Source organism: Mytilus edulis, chromosome 4 (genome assembly GCF_963676685.1).
Source record: "Mytilus edulis chromosome 4, xbMytEdul2.2, whole genome shotgun sequence".
NCBI lineage: Eukaryota > Metazoa > Mollusca > Bivalvia > Mytilida > Mytilidae > Mytilus > Mytilus edulis.
Window position 1 is genome coordinate 58,727,821 of NC_092347.1, and position 25,230 is coordinate 58,753,050.

General features: G+C 32.8%; 1 protein-coding gene across 1 annotated transcript in view; it reads right to left on the reverse strand.

The window, feature by feature from the left end:
* Window positions 1–25,230, reverse strand: part of LOC139521458 (SCO-spondin-like) — a 48,120-nt gene that overhangs the window by 7,886 nt on the left and 15,004 nt on the right. The window contains exons 18-28 of the mRNA XM_071314933.1: window positions 11,808–13,099; window positions 10,733–10,832; window positions 10,127–10,177; window positions 9,194–9,376; window positions 6,554–6,724; window positions 5,474–5,644; window positions 5,009–5,179; window positions 2,724–2,894; window positions 1,917–2,087; window positions 1,102–1,272; window positions 504–674 (exon numbers count right to left, since the gene is read on the reverse strand). Of these exons, the coding sequence (XP_071171034.1) occupies window positions 504–674; window positions 1,102–1,272; window positions 1,917–2,087; window positions 2,724–2,894; window positions 5,009–5,179; window positions 5,474–5,644; window positions 6,554–6,724; window positions 9,194–9,376; window positions 10,127–10,177; window positions 10,733–10,832; window positions 11,808–13,099 (2,823 nt within the window). The remainder of the gene's footprint in view (window positions 1–503; window positions 675–1,101; window positions 1,273–1,916; window positions 2,088–2,723; window positions 2,895–5,008; window positions 5,180–5,473; window positions 5,645–6,553; window positions 6,725–9,193; window positions 9,377–10,126; window positions 10,178–10,732; window positions 10,833–11,807; window positions 13,100–25,230) is intronic.

Consider the following 25,230-nt stretch of genomic DNA (forward strand, 5'->3'; position numbering starts at 1 on the left):
TTATCTTCAAAAATTCAAACTTTAACACCAAAAGTTGACAAATCGACACGAGATTGTGATTAAATTTTCAAAGGAATTTGTGAAATATTTTGATACATAGACGAAAATAACAACTTTTAAAACAATTGATGATTACCTTAGCTGTATTTGGCACAACTTTTTAGAATTTTTGGTCCTCAATGCTCCTCAACTTTGTACTTATTTGGCTTTATAACAATTTTGATCTGAGCGTCACTGATGAGGCTTATGTAGACGAAATGCACGTATGGCGTATTAAATTATAATCCTAGTACCTTTGATAAATAGTAACAATGATACAGGAATCAATAATTATCCAAAGTTAGATGACGTTATGTTTTCGCACAGCAATATAATTGTAACTCGTCTAGTTCAGTATAAAATGCTTTCGTAAGAACAATTTTCATTATCAAATGGTTTTGTGTAAAGTTTTAATTACAACAGTTTGAATTTTAGCCTGGAATCTTAATTAATATTTTACTTACTTGGACATGGTGTTAGAGTACATGTTTTTGTTGTTGCAGCTGACCCAACACAATTGGCACCACTATAAGCTGGTGCAGGATTAGCACAAGTTCTGGATCTATCCTGTGTACCACTTGCACATGTTACAGAGCAACTTCCCCATGCACCCCATACAGCCCACATACCATCAACTTTGAAATTGTATAAAATATTTAGTTTTATCGTTCATGAATTCTTGGTAAATTGAAATTCAACGCACTCAAAATTAAAGGATCTCATGTTATAAACGTTCTTGAAATACACCCTTATAAAAGACAGGTATGTACAAAAAAGTGAAGTGCATATTTCAACAATATCAATTCATTTACAATTTACAACAAATAAACAAATTTCGAGCACGTTCTTCTAGGCTTTTGCTAAAGCATAAAAAAACGAGATTATGAAAAATAAAATATGAACAATAATATTAAGCATGATATAGCTATTTAAAAAATAAATCATACAAATCTAAATAATGTACGTGTTGTCATATGTTTCGTCACTTTAATAATTACTTGAGAATTGTATACTAGTATAATGTTTCATAACTGCATATTCCAAAATTGTTGTAAGACATACCTGGACAAGGGACTTGAGTACATGTCTGTGTATCTGTACCCGAACCACTACAGCTTTGTCCAGAGTGTTGTGGTGCTGGACTATCACATTGACGTTGCCTGGTTTCGGTGCCACTTGCACAGGATACGGAGCAAGTTCCCCAAGAAGCCCAACTTCCCCAGTTACCATCAACTAAGCAATGTGTGTAAGAAGAAATAATATTTTAACACCTGTAATAAGCAACATTATGGATTTTCAATTTTTGTTGACAGTAACACTTAAGCTTCAAGACCGTGTTAGTCAATAACATTGATTGCGATGACGTTTTAAGGTTCAATTTCATAAATCAAGTAGTTCATCAACTTTTGAATTGGAATATTATTTGATGATGTTTGTGACCTCTAGAAATTTTAATGTTCTTGAGTTTCAATGTTTACAACGAAGAGAACCATAAAAGGGCAGTTGTTAAAGCGTAAAAGGTCGGGTGCTTTTGCTTGGTAACAAAGCTTCCGAAGCGTTTTTTTTTTTTTTATATTTACCGATGAACATATGTATCCGATTTAGAGTTAGAGACTAAAATACCTACAGTTTATATTTTATTGCAGGATCAGGAATATTTTGTTTTGCTTACTTTAAGTTTATATATAGTTTTACACAACTGTTAATTTTACTCGATTTAACCGGTAAAATGAGTTCCACACTTCTTATCCATCCCTCCACAAAAGGCTGATTCCAACATTTAAAGAAATTCAGCAAAATGTTAGAGTGTTCAGTTAACATGCTCACTTCTGAAAATATTGATACATTTTTTTTTTTATCTTATTTACTACACTTACTTGGACATGCGACTTTAGTGCATGTCTGTGTTTCTGTACCGGAACCGCTACAGTCCTGACCATTGTGTTGTACAGCTGGACTGTCACATTGACGTTGTCTGGTTTCGGTTCCGCTTGCACACGTGACGGAACAAGTTCCCCAGGATGCCCAACTTCCCCAATTACCATCGACTAAGAAGTGACAGGAAGAATAATAATGTTTTAACATAAGCAACATTGTGGATTTCTACTTTCTAGGGATAGTTAGTACCAATTACGGTTCAAGACAGTGGTAATAATATAGATTACGATGATATTTGTAAGGTTCAATTTCATTAATCAAATAATTCATAAAATAATTCATCAACTATCGCATTTTGAATATTGTTAACATGTTTATGTTTTTTTTGTGTTCTTGTGTATTAAAGTTTGTCGTGTAAAAGGTAGAGCTCTGTGGTTTTTTTTAGTTTACTTCTTTAAAAGGGAACAACAGAACAAAGTTTGAAAGAATGCAGTTCTAAATATCAATCGATTTGATGTCGTGTTTGCAGTTCAAACCCAATCGTCTTTGATAAAAATAAAGATGAATAATCTGAAATTATTATGGTCCGAATCCCTTTCCTGGATTTACCGATGTATAATCCAGGAAAGGACAATCTATAGATTGGAGATAAAACACAAAAGGCATATGAATTATAACTTATTGCAGATTAAAGATTTCTTTCTTTATGTTTAGTTAGAATATAGTTTTAAAACAACTGCAATTTTTACTCGACTTAACCCGACCAATTATTCAATTTCATTACTAGAATGATCATCTATACTTACTTGGACATGCGACTTTAGTACATGTCTGTGTGTCTGTACCCGAACCGCTGCAGTCTTGTCCGTTGTGTTGTGCTGCTGGGCTGTCACACAAACGTTGTCTGGTTTCGGTTCCACTTGCACACGTTACTGAACAGCTACCCCAGGACGCCCAACTTCCCCAATTACCATCAACTGAAATGTTAATTAAAATGGAAATAGTAACGTTTAGTATAACATGTATAAAATATACTCTTATGTTATGTATTTATTACTCCGTCATTTAACACAAGAGAAACTGTATCGGTCATCTAAGTCTCTGTGCATCATTGATAGTGGACAGTCTCCGATGGTGTTGTTTAGTTATTACTGCTACATATTTTATCTATCTACTTTATATTTTGTTCAGACCCACAAAAAAGAGTAAAGAATCGTCTTTTAAAGACAATCACTCCTGCAAAAATTCGACTATAATATCGACAACATTTGATTTTTTTTAAGGTCTTCACTTTTATTTTGTGTCTTTTTATCTTTTATAAGGCTTAAACCATGGTCATTACAGAGCAACCATTCCTGTAGGTAGTCGATTGACAATTACGGCAATGTGGACACATTTCATCTTATCTGGCTAATCATTTTTGCTATTAAAGTGTCAGTCCTATATTTTATAATTTTCAAGATAAAACGCTCAAAAGGGTAAACATCATCATTGAAGAGCAATATTTCCAGTAAGGAGTCGTCGGCTGATTTCAGCAAGCTGATTTATTTGTAGATCTAGTTATGCTTAATTATCATAATCTTCACGATTCTAGGAATACAATTGGCTAAAAATTGCCATAAAAGGGCAATTTTTTTCAATAAGAAGTCTACGAGCGATTTGGTTATGTTGGCTTATTTGTAGATCTTGTGTTGCTTATCTTATTGTTGCTTTTTAAAGTATCTATCTATATATTATAGTTTTCAAGATAAGAGACAAAAACACAATAAATGCATAAAAAAATCAATAAAGAGCAATAACTCTATAACGAGTGGTCGGACGATTTTAGCGATCTTTGTAGAGTTTTTCTTGCTGAATATTTCTTTTTATTAAGTTAACTTTTTAACTATCTATTAATTATTTTAGTTCTTTAAGTTATATGAAACTTCAAATTAAATAAAAATGATGCATATGTTTTTTTTTATAACTAAATGGCTAGCTTTTATTATAAAACTATGTGCATATACTTTTTTCTGAATGCAATTTTTTTAATAAGTCCAAATATAGAAGAAATTGATTTTTTCAAATTATTGAATTTCAAGGCAATAATTCGCCAACATATTTTTCGTATGCAGTTACCTCAGTGTGGCCTTTCTCGTAAAAATCAGGTGGTCGCAATACGCAAATGGAAAGGGAAAACCCAAATTGGCAGAGAGAGTCAACAAACGTAAACATCGCTCCAATATCGAAATAAACTATATCTTATTGTACATGTCATACACGTGCTTACCTCAATATACATGCGTAATTCTTTGTTGATTGTTTACAAACGTGACAAGCTTTAAAACACGACAATTAATTTGCTGCCATATTTTCACATCAACACTGACCGAGTGAAATATTTTCATGACGATTATACGTTCTAAATTATAATCCTGGTACCTTTGATAACTATTATGAATGCGTAAAAAATGATCAAGCCGTGCACAGAAGACTAAGTTTATTATATGTGCATGCATTGGTTCAATAATTGGACGAACATTATTTTTTACCAGTCACTCGTTTCAGATGACTTTGGTTTTGGTAATATTTTGCATACAGATTTAGGCTCGTTCGACTATTACTGAATATCGAAAAAATAATGAATTAACATATTTAATTTTTTTTTTTATAAATGATTGCTTGAATTCTTTTAAGCCAAAATCATAAAAATTATGCAAAATGTTAACAAAATATTGACATAGCCTATTTACTGTAACTTGACCTTAAGATATAACGAAAAAACGCCCAAAAAAAAGGATAAACAAAAAATCGTAATTAAAGGGCAATATCTCCAGACGATTTCGGCAATATAAACTAATTGGTAGATATTTTCCTGTTGAGCATTTGCACATGGAACATTTGTCTTTAAATCTTATAATTTTGAAGATACAAAGCAAAAATTAGAAAAATAAATAAAAAATCTGTATTAAAAGGCTATAACCCCCGCTGTTAGAAGTCGTCTGACAGTTTTGACGTAAAGGTAGAAAGGTAAATACTTCATACCATGAGGTATTATCAAATTGATGTCGATTTTTTCCAATATTTCTAAATGATATATCTAAGAACGTACCTGGACATGTGACTTGTGTACATGTCTTTGAGTCTGTGCTCGAACCACTGCATACTTGCCCACTGTGTTGTGGTGTAGGGTTATCACACTGACGTTGCCTCGTTTGAGTTCCGCTTGCACATGTTACAGAACAAGTTCCCCATGATACCCAATTGCTCCACTGACCGTCAACTACAGAAACAAATTAAACGTCTGTGACGGAATAGTTTTGTGTATTTAAAATTTCAACACAGTATTTAGAGGAGTTTTGAATAAAAAAAAAAGTAAATAGTTTCTTCATGCTGCAATGTAGTAACATAACGTCTCTAAAATATCTTAAAGAAAATACATAAATAAAGTAATCGATTGAAACCTTTAACATTACCTGAACAGCGTTTAATTATATCGTGTCCTAGTTTTATTTATACGACTGAAAGACGACTTTCTTGAAAATGTGAAATGAACTCAAGACATAGACATACTTACTAGGACAGTCAATAAGAGTACAAGTTTTAGTTTCTGAACCGGCGCCACTGCAGTCCAATCCATTGTTCGCTGGTGCTGGGTTGGAACATGCTCTACTTCTACTTGAGCTTCCACTTCCGCAACTCAGAGAGCAAGAGGTCCATGTCGTCCAATCTGCCCAGTTACCATTTACTACAATATAAGATAGCATCTAAAGACTGTTATATGCTCATTGCTGCTCAAAACTAAGGTTTCTAATCGTATGTTAAAGACAAAACCTCTCAATGTCTTCTTTCTAGATGACTAAAAAACCGAACCTCATTTGAAGGATATATACAATTTATATTTATATGATATAATCATTTTAAATTCAATGGAAAATCAGAAGCGAAGAAGGTCATATGTCAGTTTAGAAATTTCTTATCTACTCTTGGTCCTTGGTATTTTATGTCTTATTTAATTGCTATTTATCAAGGTTTAAAAACAAGGTTGTTCCCTTGTTTGTTAGTTTTTTTAACACAAACGAAAAAAATGTGTCCTACCACCAATACATATTAACTAATCTAATCCTTAACAGACATACACTATTTTCGGTGTGTTTACTGTAAATGCAAAATGTTATTACCATATACTTCTTTAAAAATTTGGATATATTGTTAAAGCCAATAATAATGGAAACTATATAAAGTACAGCACAGATCAAACAAATCAACGAGAACCGTGGTGTAGTGGTTAGTGCATCGGACTGCTAACACAAAGGTTCCTGGTTTGATCCCCGCTCCGGTGGGGGGGGGGGGTGGAATTTCAGGGACTGAATTATCTGCTCTCCTTTGAAACCATTTGCGAGTATGGTCTTGAGGAAACGATGATAGTCCATCGGATAAATGACTGACCCGTGTTAAGAGAGAGAGTCATATCTCTTGCACATAAAAGACATCCTGGTAGATATCGAAAAAGATCAGGCTAATGTCGCTACAAGGCAGCACTCGCATCCGAAAAGTGGAAAGGGGGTAATATAAGTTGCAATAACTTGTTTCCAATCCATTATAAAGAAACATGTTAAAACTAAACTAACAAATCAAAATGTAAACGAAGCCTTACCTGCACATGATGCCATGGTACACGTTTTTGAGCTAGTACCTGAACCACTACATTGGTTTCCATTGTGTGCAGGAGTAGGATTATTACAGGATCTTGTCTTTGTTTGATCGCCAGTTCCACAAGTTACTGAACATGAGCCATAAGAACCCCATGATCCCCAGTTTCCATCAACTGAGGAAAAAACAACATTAACGTGAAAAAATATCTGTATCTAACTCTTTCACATAGGTACTTAGATATCACTCACAATTGAAAATAGTCTAAATAAACTCAGAGAGATAACTTAAAACGCAATGAATAACTTTCAAGATCGTGCATTTTCTAGTTTTGTTTATTTAAACGTCTTGGTTACAGCATGCTACCAAGGTTAAAATGAAAAAAAGCCTATAATTTCTCATGAATAAGTTTCAAAAAGATTCTTTTAGCAATTATCAAAATAATATTAAAAAAAGAGTAAAATAAATATCTTGCACTAAAAGTTGGCACTAACTTCGATGAACTTTTATGAAAGTTTAAAATGAATTCCTCGCAACAGATGAGGTGCCAATTCAAATTACAAAATCTCAGAAACATTTGTAGATTTGACACAATTATCTATACTCTTTCTTTATCTATTTCAAATGCACAATGAAAGCCTTCAAACATATAAAAAATGGTAAAATTACAATACAAGATAATGTAAGAGTGTATCTAAAATGTATCAATAAGAAAGCAAGTATTTAGAAACGTCCGTTATTGCTACATATAGACAACAATATGTGACGAAGATGAACCCACCATTCTAACATTATGTAACATCTTCCGAAAAAGACATAAGAAACCTCCATTGAACAAACGTCCTTATGAAAGATTGTTAAGACATTGTAGTTTTTCGTCTCACTTATCAATGGCAACATTTGTTTCGAGATTTATTTAATATATGCACACATTTTATCTTAAGTGTGTTTAAAAATGCCATTTGTTTGAAATGCAATGACAACATTTGTTAAACAACAAGTTTATGTGAATTGTCCCCCTTTTTGGATCATTATCTGAAATAAATGTAAGACACTTTTAACTAAAATTGTAATTTTCAATCAATTGTTAAGCATTGAATGAACAACTTGTCAACCTTTACAATAAGAAGTATTGAAATATCTATACTATGTTTAATTAATAATGTATGCTCAGCTTGAGAAAAAAAACCCACACATTTACTGTTGGATGCAATAGACCTTATAGTTTCATTTACCCTGCCACGTCCAATCTATGCATTTGTTAGATGTATTTCTGTTATGTATCATTCTGATAAGTTAAGTCCTTTTCATTTTTTATAAAAGTTTATTCTTATATTGTACAGTAACGTCACTGTTCCAGGTTAGGGGAGTGCTGGCGCATTCAAACAAGTTTAACACCGCCACATTCATTCAGTACCTGTCTCAAGTAAGTATCTTGTAATTCAGTGGTTGTCGTGTGTTGTTGTATATTATATTTGTTTTTCGTTAATTATTTTGTTCACAAATGAAGCCGTTTGTTTTCTCGTTTGAATTGTTTTAAATTTGTACATTTCGGAGCCTATCTATAGCCTTTTACCCCATTGTTATATTCTAAGCCATGTCGGTTTCTTCGTCAATATACAGGAGCATCAAACACATTTAATACTAAATAGCTCAATGATGATTGAGGCAAAGTTTGGACAAATGTAGCCCAGTAATTTTAGAAAAAAGTATTTTCAGACAACGACGACGGACGAAGAATACCATTTGATGAGAAAATCTCACTTGGCCCTTTGTATAGCAATTCTAATCTAAGATCCAATACAAAAATCGCAGCCTTTGTCTATTCTAATTATACTGTGAAATACCAGGGATTAAGTATTTTAACGTCATGGACAGTCGAAGAAGACATGACTTATGCAATACCAAAACTAAATGTGTCTACAGGCAGTAGGATAGTTAGGAGTTTATCTCTTAATAGATAAAAATAAACGTGTGTGCGTCTTTATATATCCCGTTTTTAAAGAATACAACTTTAGTTATGTTTTAATTATCTGCTGACAAAATCGATATAAGTGCCAATGTAAACTATATTCAAAGATATAATTACAACATTGGAAAGATAACATTTACTTATACTTTTATGAGTTGATAGTTTTTGTTAAAGGCTGTATTCATGTTGATTTTTAAATACGAAAACAGGGTTAAGTGCAAATATAGCGTACACATTATTCAAGGTATTCTCCAGGGTGATAACAAACATACACGAGCTCACAATTGTTGTTGTTTGTTGCTTCAAAACTAGATTGCTGAGGAAAAATAAATATCAACATCGCCAGGCGTAGAAAGAGTCGAACATTTGTGACGCACTGTGAGGATATTTGGATAAATGACCTGAATTATGTTAGACTTCTTCGATAACTGATCATTTGAATCATTAGTTTTTTTAAAGTAAAGACACCAAATGCACATTATAGAAATGAACTGTAACGTTTATACAGGTTTTTTTAAATTAAGTTTGAATTGGTTTATTTTTATATTTGTTTTGAAATGACTGCTTATTCATCCGATCTCCGCATGTAAAATTAAGTTTTATCCTAGGTATAAACCTATTTCCAAAATAATCTATTATGATTATGACTATTACTGTTACATCGTAACTTACTTGGACAATAGATAGTGGGTGAACAGGAACTTGCCTGACTTGTATCACCTACACACTGTGTCCCATCATACTGTGGTGCTGGATTCGTACAGGTTCTGATCCTGGTATATGTTCCAGACGCGCTAGGATTGCATGATACCGAACAACTACCCCACGATGCCCAATCTGTCCATGCACCATTAACTGTAATAGGCAAATGTATAAAATGTTCCAATCTGTTATTATTATTTTTTATTGTAAATAGTATTGATAACTCAGTCTGTGATTCGAGATACCACAGGTATGAGACAGCGTTCATAGACAAAGTGTCGTGGTGATAGAATCGATCTAATGTCAGATGATCATTAACATGAGAACTGTTTCTGCATTGTGTTAATACATTGAAATTAAATTCAACATTGTCTTTAACATTTGAAAACTCGGCTTTCATCTTACTGCGATTGAGTGTTCCTGATGAAGAAAAATATTGAAAAGCGCGTCGGACACACCACGATTTGTGAAGAGTTGTTCATTTTATGGCAATGAGTGGACACCGCTGCATGCTGACAGACTGCTTATTCCGGACGGACAATCAGCTCTGTAAGGCTGTGATTCAATAATAACTGCATTTAAAACATATATACATGGTAACATTGTCTGTTGCAAGTTAAGAAATTAGATCGTTGAGAAATCAAATTAACCAAATCAGGCAAAATTTACTTTAAATATAAAAGTCGTCAAGTATTATTAAATAAATGATAATGACAAATTCAATAGCGCTCACCTAGCTGGAACTTTTTTAACCAAGAAAGTTCAAATCACGTTGGAAGCTTATAGTGAATGAAATATACATGTCTTCTCCATTTGTCGATTGAAAACCTGTCATCATACTTAGTTCTGACTTATTTTCCAAACATAGTTGTTTCCCTTAGACAGTTCGTCCATACTACTTACTTGGAGGCGGTTTAGCACAGTCTTCATCTGAAACACCATCGCCATCGTCATCTGAATGATACAAATAAAACAAATATCATGCGTTTAGAAGGATAGTAGATAAAAACCCTGGATAATCGAGACGAAGTCACTGGCAGTTTTCGTGATGTATTTGTAGCAGAGGCACTTGTCTCTGAAATAAATGCCTATTTACCTAAACATAAGGTATTTTTTATATACAAGTAACTGTGATCTATAGTCCTTTTTATATGTGATTGGAGTAGTTCGTGTATAACGCTTCTGAAAATTGTCGACTTGCCATTGCAGACCGTCTATTTGATTTTGAATGAAATAAATAGATCAATTTTGAACTATAAGATTAAAAAAAAGATATTCTTACGATGGTGTTTATCCAAATGATCGAGTTATGTACTGGCGTTTAACCTTTACTAAGATTAAAGCTCATCACAGATACCAAGCTCATAATTTTGTACACCAGATGCGGGTTTTTTCTCTCCAAAAGACTAAAATAAAATGCGTTAACAAATCTTACTGATATTTTCTCAGCAGATTAACTGAGAAACAAAAACGTAATTACATCGTCATTTCTTCCTTTTATTACATTACCATTATTTTGATTTGCTGTTGTGCACAGTTCTTCGTCAATAAGGCCATCACAATCATTGTCAATACCGTCACCGACGACTGTGACAGTCGGCACACATACCTGTAATGAAAATAAATAAGTAACGTACATAAAGAAAGATACGTGTACCAGATAAAAGATGCTATAATAAAAATATATGTGTTATGACTTCCAAAAAGACAACTAATCAACAGAGTTCAATTGACCTGTAAGTAAGCAATTATAGGTAACTATACATATTTCAACTATGAAAACCAATACCGTATAGTCAGCTATGATATGCCCCGATGTGATAGACATGAACCAACTACAACCACTGAATTTTAGGCAGAAAACATATACATAATGTGGCGTGTTAAACATGTATATGAGCAATCAATTCCCCTTAACGAGCTAAATGTGTCACTCTTTCATTTATAATTTCATACGTTTGTTATAACACATTTATAGGTCTTTTCTGATGAGTATATACTAGTTTTGCGGATGCCTTGATAGTGTAAATACAAAAAAATAGTAGTTTTACCAAAACTATAATGCAAAGATATCTAATTGTAAATGTAATCTTAAAGTCATATGAGTACGTCATCGAGCCAGCAATCCAACGACATAGCTAATCAGTACATATCTATAATCTCTAAATCACACTCAGCCAAAAAATAATATGAATAAATGGAACACAGACTATCCATTTTTAACACCAAATAACCAAACAAGATGAAAATATGACACAAAGCAACCACTGATGAGATTGCTTGCTCTGGACAAGAAAATGCATATTCGGTGGGCTTATTCTATTAGGAAAACTTTGTGGTTCAATAGTCATAATTTCACACAAATATAAGTGCTTACACATGGCACAGGGATTACTCAAGATAACTAAGTAGAAAGATTATGAGGAAATACTTATCCCTCTATCTTGAATAAACAAACGGATAAAAGAAAAGGTGGCCAGTATAATATCTTAGAAAAATACAATAGAAGGTACAGTAACGGTTGTTTTAGAAATTATTTTCAACAAAATTGCAGTTATTAATATTTGAACTGTCTTTACTATACCGAATTAATTTTTGCCATCCTCATTCCTGTAGTGAACCCATACGTCTCCTTGTTAGCCTTTCCATAAAGAAATCCCCCAAATATAGAAATTGGTGATGTATGGCGAACAGTATGAGATCCTTCCGATACTGAAATGTACCCTCCTACAAGATCGGTATCAGGAATATCGTAGTAAGCAGTATTTGCTGGGAAAGAACCTCCGTTGAGTTTTAGTCCACTCTTATCTGCTTTGTTCACAACAAAAAGGAAAAAGTTTTCGTAACTTCCAGCAGTATATTTAGGTGTCGTAAATGTATAATCGGCAGCATATTGTTCTATAGGTGGAATTATAAGCATAGCGGGATCAGCTGGTTCCGATGAAGACGTCTGACTTTTAACAATCATCACTAGGAATATTGGTTTATCTGCTGTTATATAACAATAATTGTTAGAATTGATCGAAAGTTGTTTTTGGTCACCTAGAGTGGATAAGGTGAATGAATTTGTCGATATCTGCCCGTTTTTATTGCATTTATAGGTAACTTGAGTGGAGTCTTCACTAGAAATAAATTTATAGTAATCTCCAATGGTTCTTGCTGGCGTAGGAACAGTTGCAAACCTCTTTCCCCATGTGTTAACTGGAGTAAGCTGCTCTACCAAGTGATCTTGACTGCTTCCTGATCCGGTGTTTGTTTTCATATTACCACTGAATGCTGAAACAGGCTTGTCGCTAGTGATACGAGCTCCGGTTAAATCACCTGTGCTTTGAAGATGGATTGCATCAAATCTGTTCAAAATGACAGAAATTGTCTGACCTTTTGAATATTTCTGTCCATTATAGGTCACGCTTCCACAATTTGAACATGATGGGAGCTTTATTTGAACATTGGTTGAGTCGCTCACACCTACAACACATAGTTGAGCCTTACGGTAGGGTGGATAATATGTTACAGCAAAATACTCATCTGATAGGACATCTACAGGGAGACCAAGAAAAGCATCGTTAGATTTTGTCTGTTTGTTTACACCATAGATAACTACCTCATCGTCTGCAGACACAAGAATGCCTTTCGACTCTTTAACTGTTCCTTCCAAACGCAAATTAACATCAATGAAAAGTTGCTTAACGACGCCTGCTGTTACAGTGAACTGTTCATTGACAGATGGGTTGGTCCATTTAGGTGACGTGACTTCGACGTTTACTGTTGATGTGCGTGATGTTGTTACGAATAATTCCAGATCGTAATCTACTTTATAATTATCCATAAAGGCAATCACAAACTCTGTTCCTCTATTGTCTGGTGCATTTTGTCCTACATTAATCAAAGAAGCATTTTATATTATACAATCAATTGTTGCTACTGGTTTTAGTTATTTTTGCAATACAAGACAAAAGTAGATGAAACCAGAGGCTCTCAAGAGCCTGTATCGCTCACCTGACTCTACTTGGCTTTTTGAAATCATAAACAAACGGATAAAATTTGGCTACAAAGTAAAACACTTGGCCAGCACCTCATAAGGAAAGGACTGTTCATGCTATGTTGGATTTCATTCAATTCAGTGGTTCTCTAGAAGAAGACTTTTGTATGCTTTTCCCATAGGGTCCTATGTTAAACTAAGCCCCTGCTGGCAGCCATCTTGGATGATGGATTGGGGACAAAGTAACAACACTTGGTCAGCATCTCATAAGGAACATTCATGCTATGTTTGGTTTCATTCCATTCAGTGGTTCTCTAAAAGAAGTCATTTGTATGCATTTCCCATAGGGTCCTTTGTTAAACTAAGTTCCCCCGCTGGTGGCCATCTTGGATGATGGATCAGCTACAAAGTAACAAAACTTGGTCAACACCTCATAAGGAACATTTATGCTATTTTTGGTTTCATCCCATTCAGTGGTTCTCTAAAAGAAGTCATTTGTATGAATTTCCCGTAGGGTCCTATGTTAAACTAAGCCCCCCGCTGGCGGCCATCTTGGATGATGGATCGGAGAAAAAGTAACAACACTTGGTCAGCACCTCATAAGGAACATTCATGCCATGTTTGGTTTCATTCCATTCAGTGGTTCTCTAGAAGAAGTCATTTGTATGCATTTCCCATAGGGTCCTATGTTAAAAGTAAGTCCCTCGCTGGCGGCAATCTTGGATGATGGATCGGCTAAAAAGTAACAACACTTGGTCAGCACCTCATAAGGAACATTTATGCCATGTTTGGTTTCATTCCATTCAGTGGTTCTCTAAAAGAAGTCATTTGTATGAATTTCCCGTAGGGTCCTATGTTAAACTAAGCCCCCCGCTGGCGGCCATCTTGGATGATGGATCGGAGAAAAAGTAACAACACTTGGTCAGCACCTCATAAGGAACATTCATGCCATGTTTGGTTTCATTCCATTCAGTGGTTCTCTAGAAGAAGTCATTTGTATGCATTTCCCATAGGGTCCTATGTTAAAAGTAAGTCCCCCGCTGGCGGCAATCTTGGATGATGGATCGGCTAAAAAGTAACAACACTTGGTCAGCACCTCATAAGGAACATTCATGCCATGTTTGGTTTCATTCTATTCAGTGGTTCTCTAAAAAAAGTCATTTATATGCATTTCCCATTAAATAGTGAGACCATCTTATTCAATATCAAGATATTTTCCATCGAATATTCCTTTTTTGCTTGATAGTTTTGACGATAACAGTAAAATTGTATTTTAATTAGCTAATTTGTATTCTAAAATAACACTAAAAAAATTCGTTTGTGTTTCTGCCTTAATATTATGTATAGTATCTTGTGTGCTTTGTTTATAGTTGTGTCTTACTATAAACATGAATTAATAAGCCATTCAAAGCGTATACTTACCATATGAAGCAGACAGTAAACTTAATAAAACCGCTAGAAATATCATTCTTCACCAGTCCTTCATAGGCACTATCCCTAATGAAAATCTAAAAAATGAATTAAGAATTAAATAATTGTAGTTTCATCGGGTTCGAACAATCCGGTGGCATCTATACTGTCCCGAATGAAGTAAAATAAACATAAGCAAACCAATTTTACGGCTAACGAGTGGCGAAGAGGTCGAAGTAGTCAAAACAAAGTACTCCAGCATCACTAACCTGTCGACACTGTGGTTGTGAGTTTGATTCTCCCACGTGGCAAGTGCAATTTACTCCAATCTTAATTGACAGGAAAGTCAGTTTATTGTTTATTTTCGGTATTTTTCTCACTAACTTCCTCCATCAATAAGATAAATACTGTACACCATGACATAGCTATTAGTGCTGAAAGTGGCATTAAACACAATCAATCAATCAACCAACCAATCAATCAGTTTGAACAACTTTATGATTGCTGTGTTAATTCAAAGACAACAATTCTAATATTCACAATCTTATTCAGTCGATGACAGAGAATGTTAACTGAAGACTTAACAATGTTCCTAATTTAGTATTAGAGATTTGAAGAGGTGAATATATATGAAACCAGAGTATATATATCCCAAATCTCCTGTTTGTGAGTCATGAAATACGACTGCATTTTTTATGACATGAAATGATAAAAAAAAATCAAAACATGTTTGCAAATACAATTCATAAAATGAAATAATAATTCGAACATGTTTGAAAATACATTTCATAAATAAAGGCAACAGTAGTATACCGCTGTTCAAAAATCCCACGAGAATAACAAATATAACATATATATATAACATCAAAACCAAATACATGAATTTGGGATAGACAAGTACCGCGACACGTCTTATCGCAATGTGAATTTACACTCAAAAATAAGAGAAAACAAACGACACAACGTTATAATGTAATACACAAAGAAACGAACTATAATATAACAATGACCATATTCCTGACTTGGTACAGGGCATTTTTAAAGGAAAAAATAACACATTCAATAAAAGTATCTCGACTTACACCTTGAAGTTTGATACGAATCCTTTGGTTTTGTTGCAGGTATATGTCCTTCTAAATGTTATAATCTGTGAACGTGTGTTCTAGATACCTAAAGTTTATAGTTAATCTAAATGTGCTTATAAGATTATGAAGTCTCCATTTTTGTAGGTGGCATAGGTCATAGTCGTTTTAAACGGAATAGATGGTTGTATTTATTATTCATAATCTATACCTTAATACGATTAAATTATAGTGTGTTTTATTTCAGGTGCAAACTGAAATAGGCTACATTGTGAATATTTATTCAGTTTCAATCATTTGTTTCGATTTTTAAATACCTTAATCTCAACTCATATTATTTTAATATTTTTCATTTTTTATGGCGTATTTTTGCCTGTGATACAATTGACGAATTGATAATGATAAAAAACTAAATACCCCAAAATAGTAAATGAAATTTATTTCCGCACAATGATTCCCCCATCTTTATATAGTATCGTTTTTTTACGCGGCTGCATGTTATTTGGACAATTCTAGTAACAGCGTCATGACTGACCCTGCAGCACCTTGTTTACACGGAAATATCTTCTCTGGATTAAAAAAAAACACCAAAAGAAGACAAGTATGAAAATAATTTCAAATTAATAGATTATATCCTGGTCCATACAATAGATTCATTAAACACAGTCATGTCAACATGTTAGGTTTTTTTAGTTGTTTCGATCTAACAAAATGATAATATTATCTTAAAATCAATTCAACGTCAAAGATATTTATTTGTGCAAATGCATATTTGATGAAACAAAATAGGTCTAAAAATATCGGCAGTCACCCAATGGATGAATCGGAAGCGTTAAACGATCCTCAGCGAATTCTCATTATGGACAAAAGCAGGATGGTATTTTTACATATGAAACTACTATCCATTAGGACAAATCAATGTACAAAATAGAAAAAGAATGAATTGCATGAACTTAAAAAATAAGCAAGACAGCGTGTTATAACAGAGTAAATGTCTCCTGCTAAGAATGCATAACCGCTATGCGAATTAACATGCTAAAATTACAGATCAGACTGTTGTACTGGTATTCTAAGATCTTAGACCGCAAAACATCTAGTCGCTATTGAGTTAAGACACCATCGAATCGTATCGGTTAATCAATCCATAGGGGTGAATGTACAACTTATGTTGTGTCGACTTGAAGGTTGCAGTCTTGTAATTAACTGCTCCATAGGCTTACATGTGATTTTACTTTTTACATGCAAAACAGCTGCATAGAAAATTTCTTTCATGTTCATATCATGTATGTACTAATGTGAAATTGTTATTTAATCGATAAAAAAAGAGTGGATCATGCCAAGAAGAATAAAAAGTTACGTAACCCTGAAGTCAAAACATTTTTTTTCCTACTTTCTGTTTGCTGTTTTACTAGGCCGCACCACTTCCAGTAAACATGATATCCTTCCACTTTCCTGGATTGATATCCCCAAAAACATAAAAGATTTTTTTTAAATCTATATATATGTTTCAATTCAGCATAAACCTATAATCGAACAATAAAAATTGAGCCCAGAGAAAAATGGACTATTTTGTTTCCCTCCATGTTTTGACATGCACCGGAAACTGGAGATGTTATACAAGACTGGTACCTGAATCGATCCTTATTAAAACTCTGTCGGAGCTGTTTTAAAAAAATAAGATATAAAGCATACATTCGATAGCATGTGGTAGATTTTAAAAGTACAGCATTTTGGCGATTCCATCTTTGGTGGATTTGTTGTAGCATTCCGTGTGGTTATTCGCAAAACAAGATATTTCAAGACCATTCAACAGGGAATTGTAACGTTTCATGTTTTTGTAGAAAAAATATGTTTAATGAGATGGTGTAGTCGATATATCGGTTGAATAGTAGTAAAAAGAGTAGAAAAATGAAAGAATTTTACTTCATTGCTTGTGATTAAAGATTTTGGAGTATATCTTTTAAACATTTTAGGAATTCGCATGTGTAACTCAACCAGTCTTCGTCAATACAAAAGAGGTGTAATACCACCAAAGCATAGTTCGTCACATGCGATTGTATGCGAAAAGAGGTTGAATAAATCTTCCCTTGAATTTGACAGTTGTAGGAAATTAATCATACATTTCATTGCAGTAAAATCAATCCGTGTTATGGACATATCTTGGGTATTTCAAAGCACCATTATAAAAAATTTTGGGGTGTTTTTATAGAATATTTTGGAAACTTGAGGTTTCATGGTCACTAAAGCTTGTACACATGAAGAAAAAGGTCGAAAATTTGATTGGTAAACTTCCAATTATGGTTAATTTATTATATGTGATGAAACATTACGTAAAATAATTGTTATAGTACTTGACAGAATAAAGCTTTAATCATACCAAGCATTTCTATTTTTGAGACAAAGATAAATTCTGCACAAATTTTTGAAATTGCTAATTTAACAAAGACAAATAAAAAAAACTAAAAATATGTACACTTTGATGCTGGTACTTAAAAACAAAGGCAGAATGTATAACCTCTTTGTTTTTATGTTTAATTTCCCGAAAAAAAGTATTTAAATGACTGCATGCGATTGTTTAGCGGGCAAACGCTAATATAACCTTTCTTTTAAAGTATTATCGACTGTCATATGCTATTGAGTAAACAAGCGTCGATATAACGTGGATTTAAGCAACTATGAGTCACTGTACAGCCAGAAAAAATAAATAAAACCTGCACTTAAAGTCAACTATAAAAGATTAAGATATGACAAAATATGAAACAAACCAATTGCATAATGTATGACAAATCAAGAAACAAAGTACATATATGAAAAAGCTCGAAAGAATTTCTGGACAATGTTAAATCTCGATCTTTCTCTGATTTTTCAACCCTGTATACCAACATTCCCCATGTGAAATTGAAAAATCGTCTAAAAGAAATAATAAACAATGCATTCAACATAAAAATAGAAGTATGCGTTATAAATTTATTACTTTGGGAAATCCTTCGTTAAGAGTGAATAAAAAGTTAAACATGCTACACTGAGGAACAAATAAACAGTATACAGGAGTTTCTTATTGACAACATATTTGTTGAATTTGGAAGTAGACTTTTTCAACATATAGTCTGTATTTCTATAGGAATGACCTGTACACCTCTCCTTGCTCACCCTTTCTTATTTTTATATGAGCCGGAGTTCCTTCAGACACTTGTCAAAAACAAGAAGTTCAAAGAGTCTAATTCCACATTCAGATATATTGATGACGTTCTTTACATTAACTATCCAAACTTTTCTGATTGGGATCCATTAACAATATATCTTCCAGAACTAGAAATTAAAGAAACAACGGGCACAAGTGCCTCTGTCTGATTTTTAGACTCATACCTCGAATTTGACATAGCCATCTCATTTTCAGAGTATATGACAACGAGACAATTTAAATTTTGAAATTATCAATTTACCCTTCTTAGTAGCAATATACTAATTTCATAGGCATGTTAGACATTCATTTCCCAACTAATTCGGTTTTCAAGAACTTGCAGCTGTTACTCATACTTTGTAAAAAGTCACCAGTTTGACTGATCGGAAGGTTTGTTGGTAAATAAACAGTATCCAATCCACAAAAAATAAATACACGATCGTCTTGAAGTAATGATTCTAGGTACTGACGTTCTTTATCAGCTTGATAACGTGTTATATTGTTCTTTTATATGTATTCGTTAAAAAATAAAATCGCTAAATTCTGAGCTTTGAGGGAAATTCAAAACAGAAAGTCCCTAAGCAAATGGCAAAATCAAAAACTCAAACACATTAAACGAATGGATAACAAGTGTCATATTCCTGACTTTGTACAGGCATTTTCAGCAGTCAACATTGTGTTATAATCGCAAACAAATATGTAACAAAGAACCCCAAAAGGCTGAAAGACAAAGCACGTTGACAAAAAGGAAAGACAAGAATACAACATTTACAAAAGCACAATAACACATTGACGCGGAGATGTAAAAGTATAAATTACAGAGCCACGTCATATGTATCAAAGGAACAGAACAAAGCATATAGAAATAGCAAATTAGCAAAAATGATAGACAAGAATACAAAAATTATAAAACAATAATACAATGACGGGATGTATAAGAAAAGAGCCACGTCATATGTTTAAAAGAAACACTAAACTGCAAAGACAAAGCAATTTAGCAAAAACTAAAAGACAAGAATGCAAAAATTAACAGAGAAAAATAACACTATGACAGGATGTATAAGTACAGAGCCACGTCAAATGAATATCATCAAAAACAAACTAAACAGTAAAAGTAATATTCATAAGGACAAATAAAAGAATCACACGCTATTAAGATGAAAAACAAAGTCAGAACCATGAATCTATACTTCAAGACCATCGTGTATTATTTGTGAAGTTTATACAGAATAATTTTCAACAATGTCTTGGTACCTATTGATGAACTTTTTTTTTTAGAAAAAAGACGAGATGTTCTTTGACATACCTCTGGTTAATCAACTTTCTACTCAGATACTGATGACGTTTTACAAAGTCTTAGTAGGAGCTGCAAGCTCTTGAATACCGAATAAGTTGGGAAACGTAATTCAATATGATGCAGGTGAAGTTGATATATTGCTACTAAGTTTGGGGGAAATCGATCGTCTCGTATGTCATAGAGTCTGGTATCCGTGTATGTCAAATTCGAGATTTAAGTTTGAAAATGCGGCGGAGGAAGCCGTGTCTGTAGTTTATTTAATTTCCAGTCCGGGGGATACATTTAAAGTGGAACCCAATCAGAAAAATTTGGATTTTTACTGGAAAGAAAATCATCAATATATCTGAATGTAAATTAAATAACCTGGCTTCTCTCATCTTTATTTTTTATAATTAAATATATATAATTTACCAGGAGCCAAAAGACATAAAAATTTTACATCTTTCATTCCAAACACGGCCCGATAACTCTATTAAGTCCATATCATTTAATAAAATTTGAGAAGAGAAAGTCCAGCTTAATAATTTCACGTACTTATGCTGAATGATAGAAAACAATGTTTGTTCCAATTATAGGGGCTAAATAATATATATGTTCTTACTTCAGAGAACTCCCTACTATATTTTGACTCCATTTAAAAAAATATGTCTCAAGATATGAGTATATATACTTACAAAAATTATTATTTTTATTTTTATTTATAGAACCACTCGATCATGTGAAGGTTTTAATTAAAAAGACTTGGTATTGAAATACAGCGCATAAAACAATAGAATATAGAAACATGTTATAAATGTTTCTATTCATATAAATCTCATATGTCATGGATAGACTTATTCATTAAAAATGTGATTAACTATAGGTGAATTCCATGTTAATCTGTAATCCATCTGGCTTCATTTTTGTAAGTGCTAAATATATTCGCCACAGTATAAAAAGTAGCACAGTATGCTCGGATTAACTTATATAAATTAAAATCGGATTATCAAATTATGAAACAACATGGCCATTTATGAAAATGTGTGTCAATCCTTATGTTTAATCTTAATCATCGGAAATAAGTCAAGGTGTGTTTAAACTACAAATTCGATAATTTCTTGTATATGTGTCGACTATGTAAATATCGTCCATCAAGACAATATCATGTAAAAAGAGGCGGCATATATCAAGCGGAAATTCAAAACTTTAGCAATGAGAGATTCAAGGAATCCACGAGTTTTTCATGAACTGTCATAACCTTTAAACAAAAGATCTTCAATATGATTATTTTCGGGAGTGATAAATCAATTCAAACATTACAGTATTAAATCAAACTAAAAAAACCTGTCTACAGAGCTTATAAATTCACTTTTTGTGCTGACATGAATTGTCATTGATATGGTTATATTTATAAATTTACTGTCTACAAATTTTTGAATTTTTTGAAATACTAAGGCTTTTCTACCTCATGCATAGATTACCTTAGCTGTATTTGGCAGAACTTTTAGGAATTTTGGTCCTCAAATGCTCTTCAACTTCGTACTTTATTTGGCCTTTTTAACTTTTTTGGATTCGAGCGTCACTGATGAGTCTTTTGTAGACAAGACGCGCGTCTGGCGTATATACTAAATTTAGTCCTGGTATCTATGATGAGTCTATTCACACCGCTGATCAGACCTTGCTATGTTTAGAAATGTTGAAGTCCATGATTTGCTGCAGAAAATCAATCAAATCGTTTAATTTGTAAGAAAAATTAAAAATAAGGAACACAATGACGTCGAACTTTTTGTCGACGAATTTCTACACGTAATGCTTTCAAACCTTTTGAATGAATATTAGGACATATGTTGCTGGAATAACATTACCAGTTTCGTAAGCCAAAACAAAAGAGAGAGATTAATTTGCCTGAGAGAGTTGAGGTTCAGTTGTCATGTGAAAAAGTTTTGAAAAAAATCCAACTTGGCTGTCTTTTAAAAGAACCAAATGCTACAAAATCTTTACTCATAGATGAATGAGTTTGGATTCTTGCTTGGTAAGATGCACAATGGTATTGCCTCAAATTATCAAGTGTAAAATTAACAAAAAATCTTCTATTCCCATATTCTTTTTTATAATTCATTGACAAAGTCCATAAAGAATCAGCAATAACGCAAGATCAGGCGAAAGTTGCGACAGTTCATGAAATAATTTTATTTTCACTTTTTTTAAAACCTTCACCTTCTATCACAAGATAAATTCTGGGTTTTTTTTAAACAGACATGACTTGAATAAAGGTCGACATTGTGTTTTTTTAAGCGAATAAGCTCTTACTTTGATAAAGAAATTCTTTATCATGTCACGAATCAACAATTAAGCTATTTTAGACTATTAGCAACACACCAGTTTTCAAGAACTGTTTATACTTCCGAACCACTTCAGAACACAGGAAGAGTGTCCTTAATTTCTAATGGACTATTTGCTTGGATTTTCAATTTACAACCATAGACTTCCATATTTCTATACAGATGGTTACAGAGGTGTGCATTCATAATCTTTCTAGTTTTATAAAGCAGTTTGATGTCCTGATTTTATTCAGTTTTATTCGATGATGATTCTAGTTAATATTTGTCATCAATAAAATATCGTAAAAAGATCATTATCTACGATTTAGGTTAATAAAAACCTGATTTCTTTTCATGTTTTAAACATTTATAATAGCAGAACATTGAAAATAATATTTCGCTACTATCAGTCAAGTTGTTTAAATTTTGCAAAATTAGCTCAAAACATCGATGTTGTATAATAAAATTGACGGTACTAATTTTCTTGCACCAGATGCGCATTTCGACAATACATGTGTATAATTGTCTTGCAAGTCTATATATCAACCTCATTTAAATCCGCATTCATGTGACCCTTGATTTAACCTTAGTTGGAGTTTTGTTTCATGTGTGCTCAACTTCTCAGCGATGGAAGCGAATTTCACCTGAATATAGGAAAGTCAGCATCAGAATTACAGATTTTGGTGATTGATTTGATCCGCAAAAATGTCAGTCTGATACAATATATGAGTAAATGATTTACATTTATTTACGTCTTTATATATGAAATGAGATCAAACAGAACTAGTTATCTAAACTTGGTGTTTAGCCATCTGTTGGTGTTGGTCATTACAACGGTGTACCGTTAGAAATACAAACGAACTTTTGATATTTTTAGGGTTATAGACATTGTTTATTGCTTTCAGTAACTGTCAGTACTGTTAGATCTGTATAAGTATCTTTTTTGTTGTTGTAGGGATGACCGGTCTGTGTTTTTTCTACTTTGTATCGATCAGATGAGTTAAGCCCTCTTCAACTGATTTTTATAGTTTGTTCATATGTTGATTGTAATTTACCAGGCGTAATATGCATAATATGCCTATTAAATAAGAATCATCATTACGCCAGGGTTTCTGTCAAGACCAAGCGTACTCATTTAAATATAATGCCCGATTTTACGCCTGGTTATACACTTGGTCATTCAGGTACCTTTAATAATATTGCAATGATGTCAGATACAAAGTTTACGCCTGTTACCCTTGTAATTAACAGGCGTTACATTTCATTCAGGGCACATCATTACCTATGTAACTACAGAAAACAATTTAAGGATGCATAGTTAACTATATATTAAATGTAGTATAATCTAGATTTCCTTTTGGTATCAAAGTTGTATATATAAGGCACCAATCATTAATTTTTTGTTGGGCCATTGTTTTTTAAATACATTTTTTGTGATAGAAATAGGTCAAGGCATATAATTCATTTGTAATTTGCTAATAGAAGTTTATTAAACAACATGAAAAACTTACAAAATAAGACAAAACAACACAGCATTTGCATCAGGATATATTCGGTGATTTCATGTTTGTTTAAACAAAAAAGTAAAATGATTTGTAGTATGTCATAAGCACATGATTTTTGTGATACATTTTTTCACTGAGATACTGAGAGAAATTAGCACTCTTACAAGCTATAGCAAGAAGTTTAATATACATATTCTGCAGTGAAAATTAATGTTGTACTAAATCATATTAAGAAATATCATCTGTATGTCCATAAAATGAAGAAAAAAACAGCAATAAATAATTGCGCCTGAAGCACTTTTTTGGATATGCATTCATAGCAAACGCTCAAAGCTTACAGTTTTAAATCCGAGAACCGGCATAAAGGAAGGAGCATGTACTCTTTTAAAACCAAAGGAAAAAGGTTAAGTGTGTGACGAATTCATGACCTTCAGCCAAGGAAATGTTTTAATTTTTTATCGATCTTTGTGACAATACAACTCTAAAGAGGAGTCGGACGTAATTATTATGTAGATGATAAACATATGATATCAGATTCAAATAAAGTAAGTGGTATATAACATTTAATCATTATCCTGTTCATCAATACCAAAGGACCATCAACATCATTCGTATTGTTCCAATCATACATACAACAGTGACAAGCGAAATGGTTGATATTTCTGAAGAAAAAAAAGAGAATACAAAAACTATATTGATTTATAGAATAAAATTTAAAAAAACATGATAACAATGAAATCAAATATAACTACAAATTGAAAAAAATAACATGGATTCATTTTCCCAAGTAATATATGGTTTCTTCTTTTATAAGATCACGAAAAAAAAAATCCTACCACTTAACCTGTTGATTTAAAAATTTAACCACTCTGTACTGACCCCATATATATCGTACTTGGTCACTAGCACACTGTGTTACAAATTTATCTTACCGACTATCTTAACATGAGGTATTTAGACTTGTGGCCTATTAAAGTGATCAAGTTTTCAATACTTAGAATTAAGAACCTACTAAATTGGTCAGGAATATGACAGTTGTTGTCCATTCGTTTTTGATGTGTTTTGTCATTTGATTTTGCCATGTGATTATGGACTTTCCGATTGGATTCTCCTCTGAGTTCAGTATTTTTGTGATTTTACTTTTTGGTATATACAAAAACGAAAGCCAACAATAACAAGTTGTTAGCTTAAATGTGTCTTATGAATTTATTTCAATCGTTAAATTAACGTACTCTTACTCTAATTCAGAA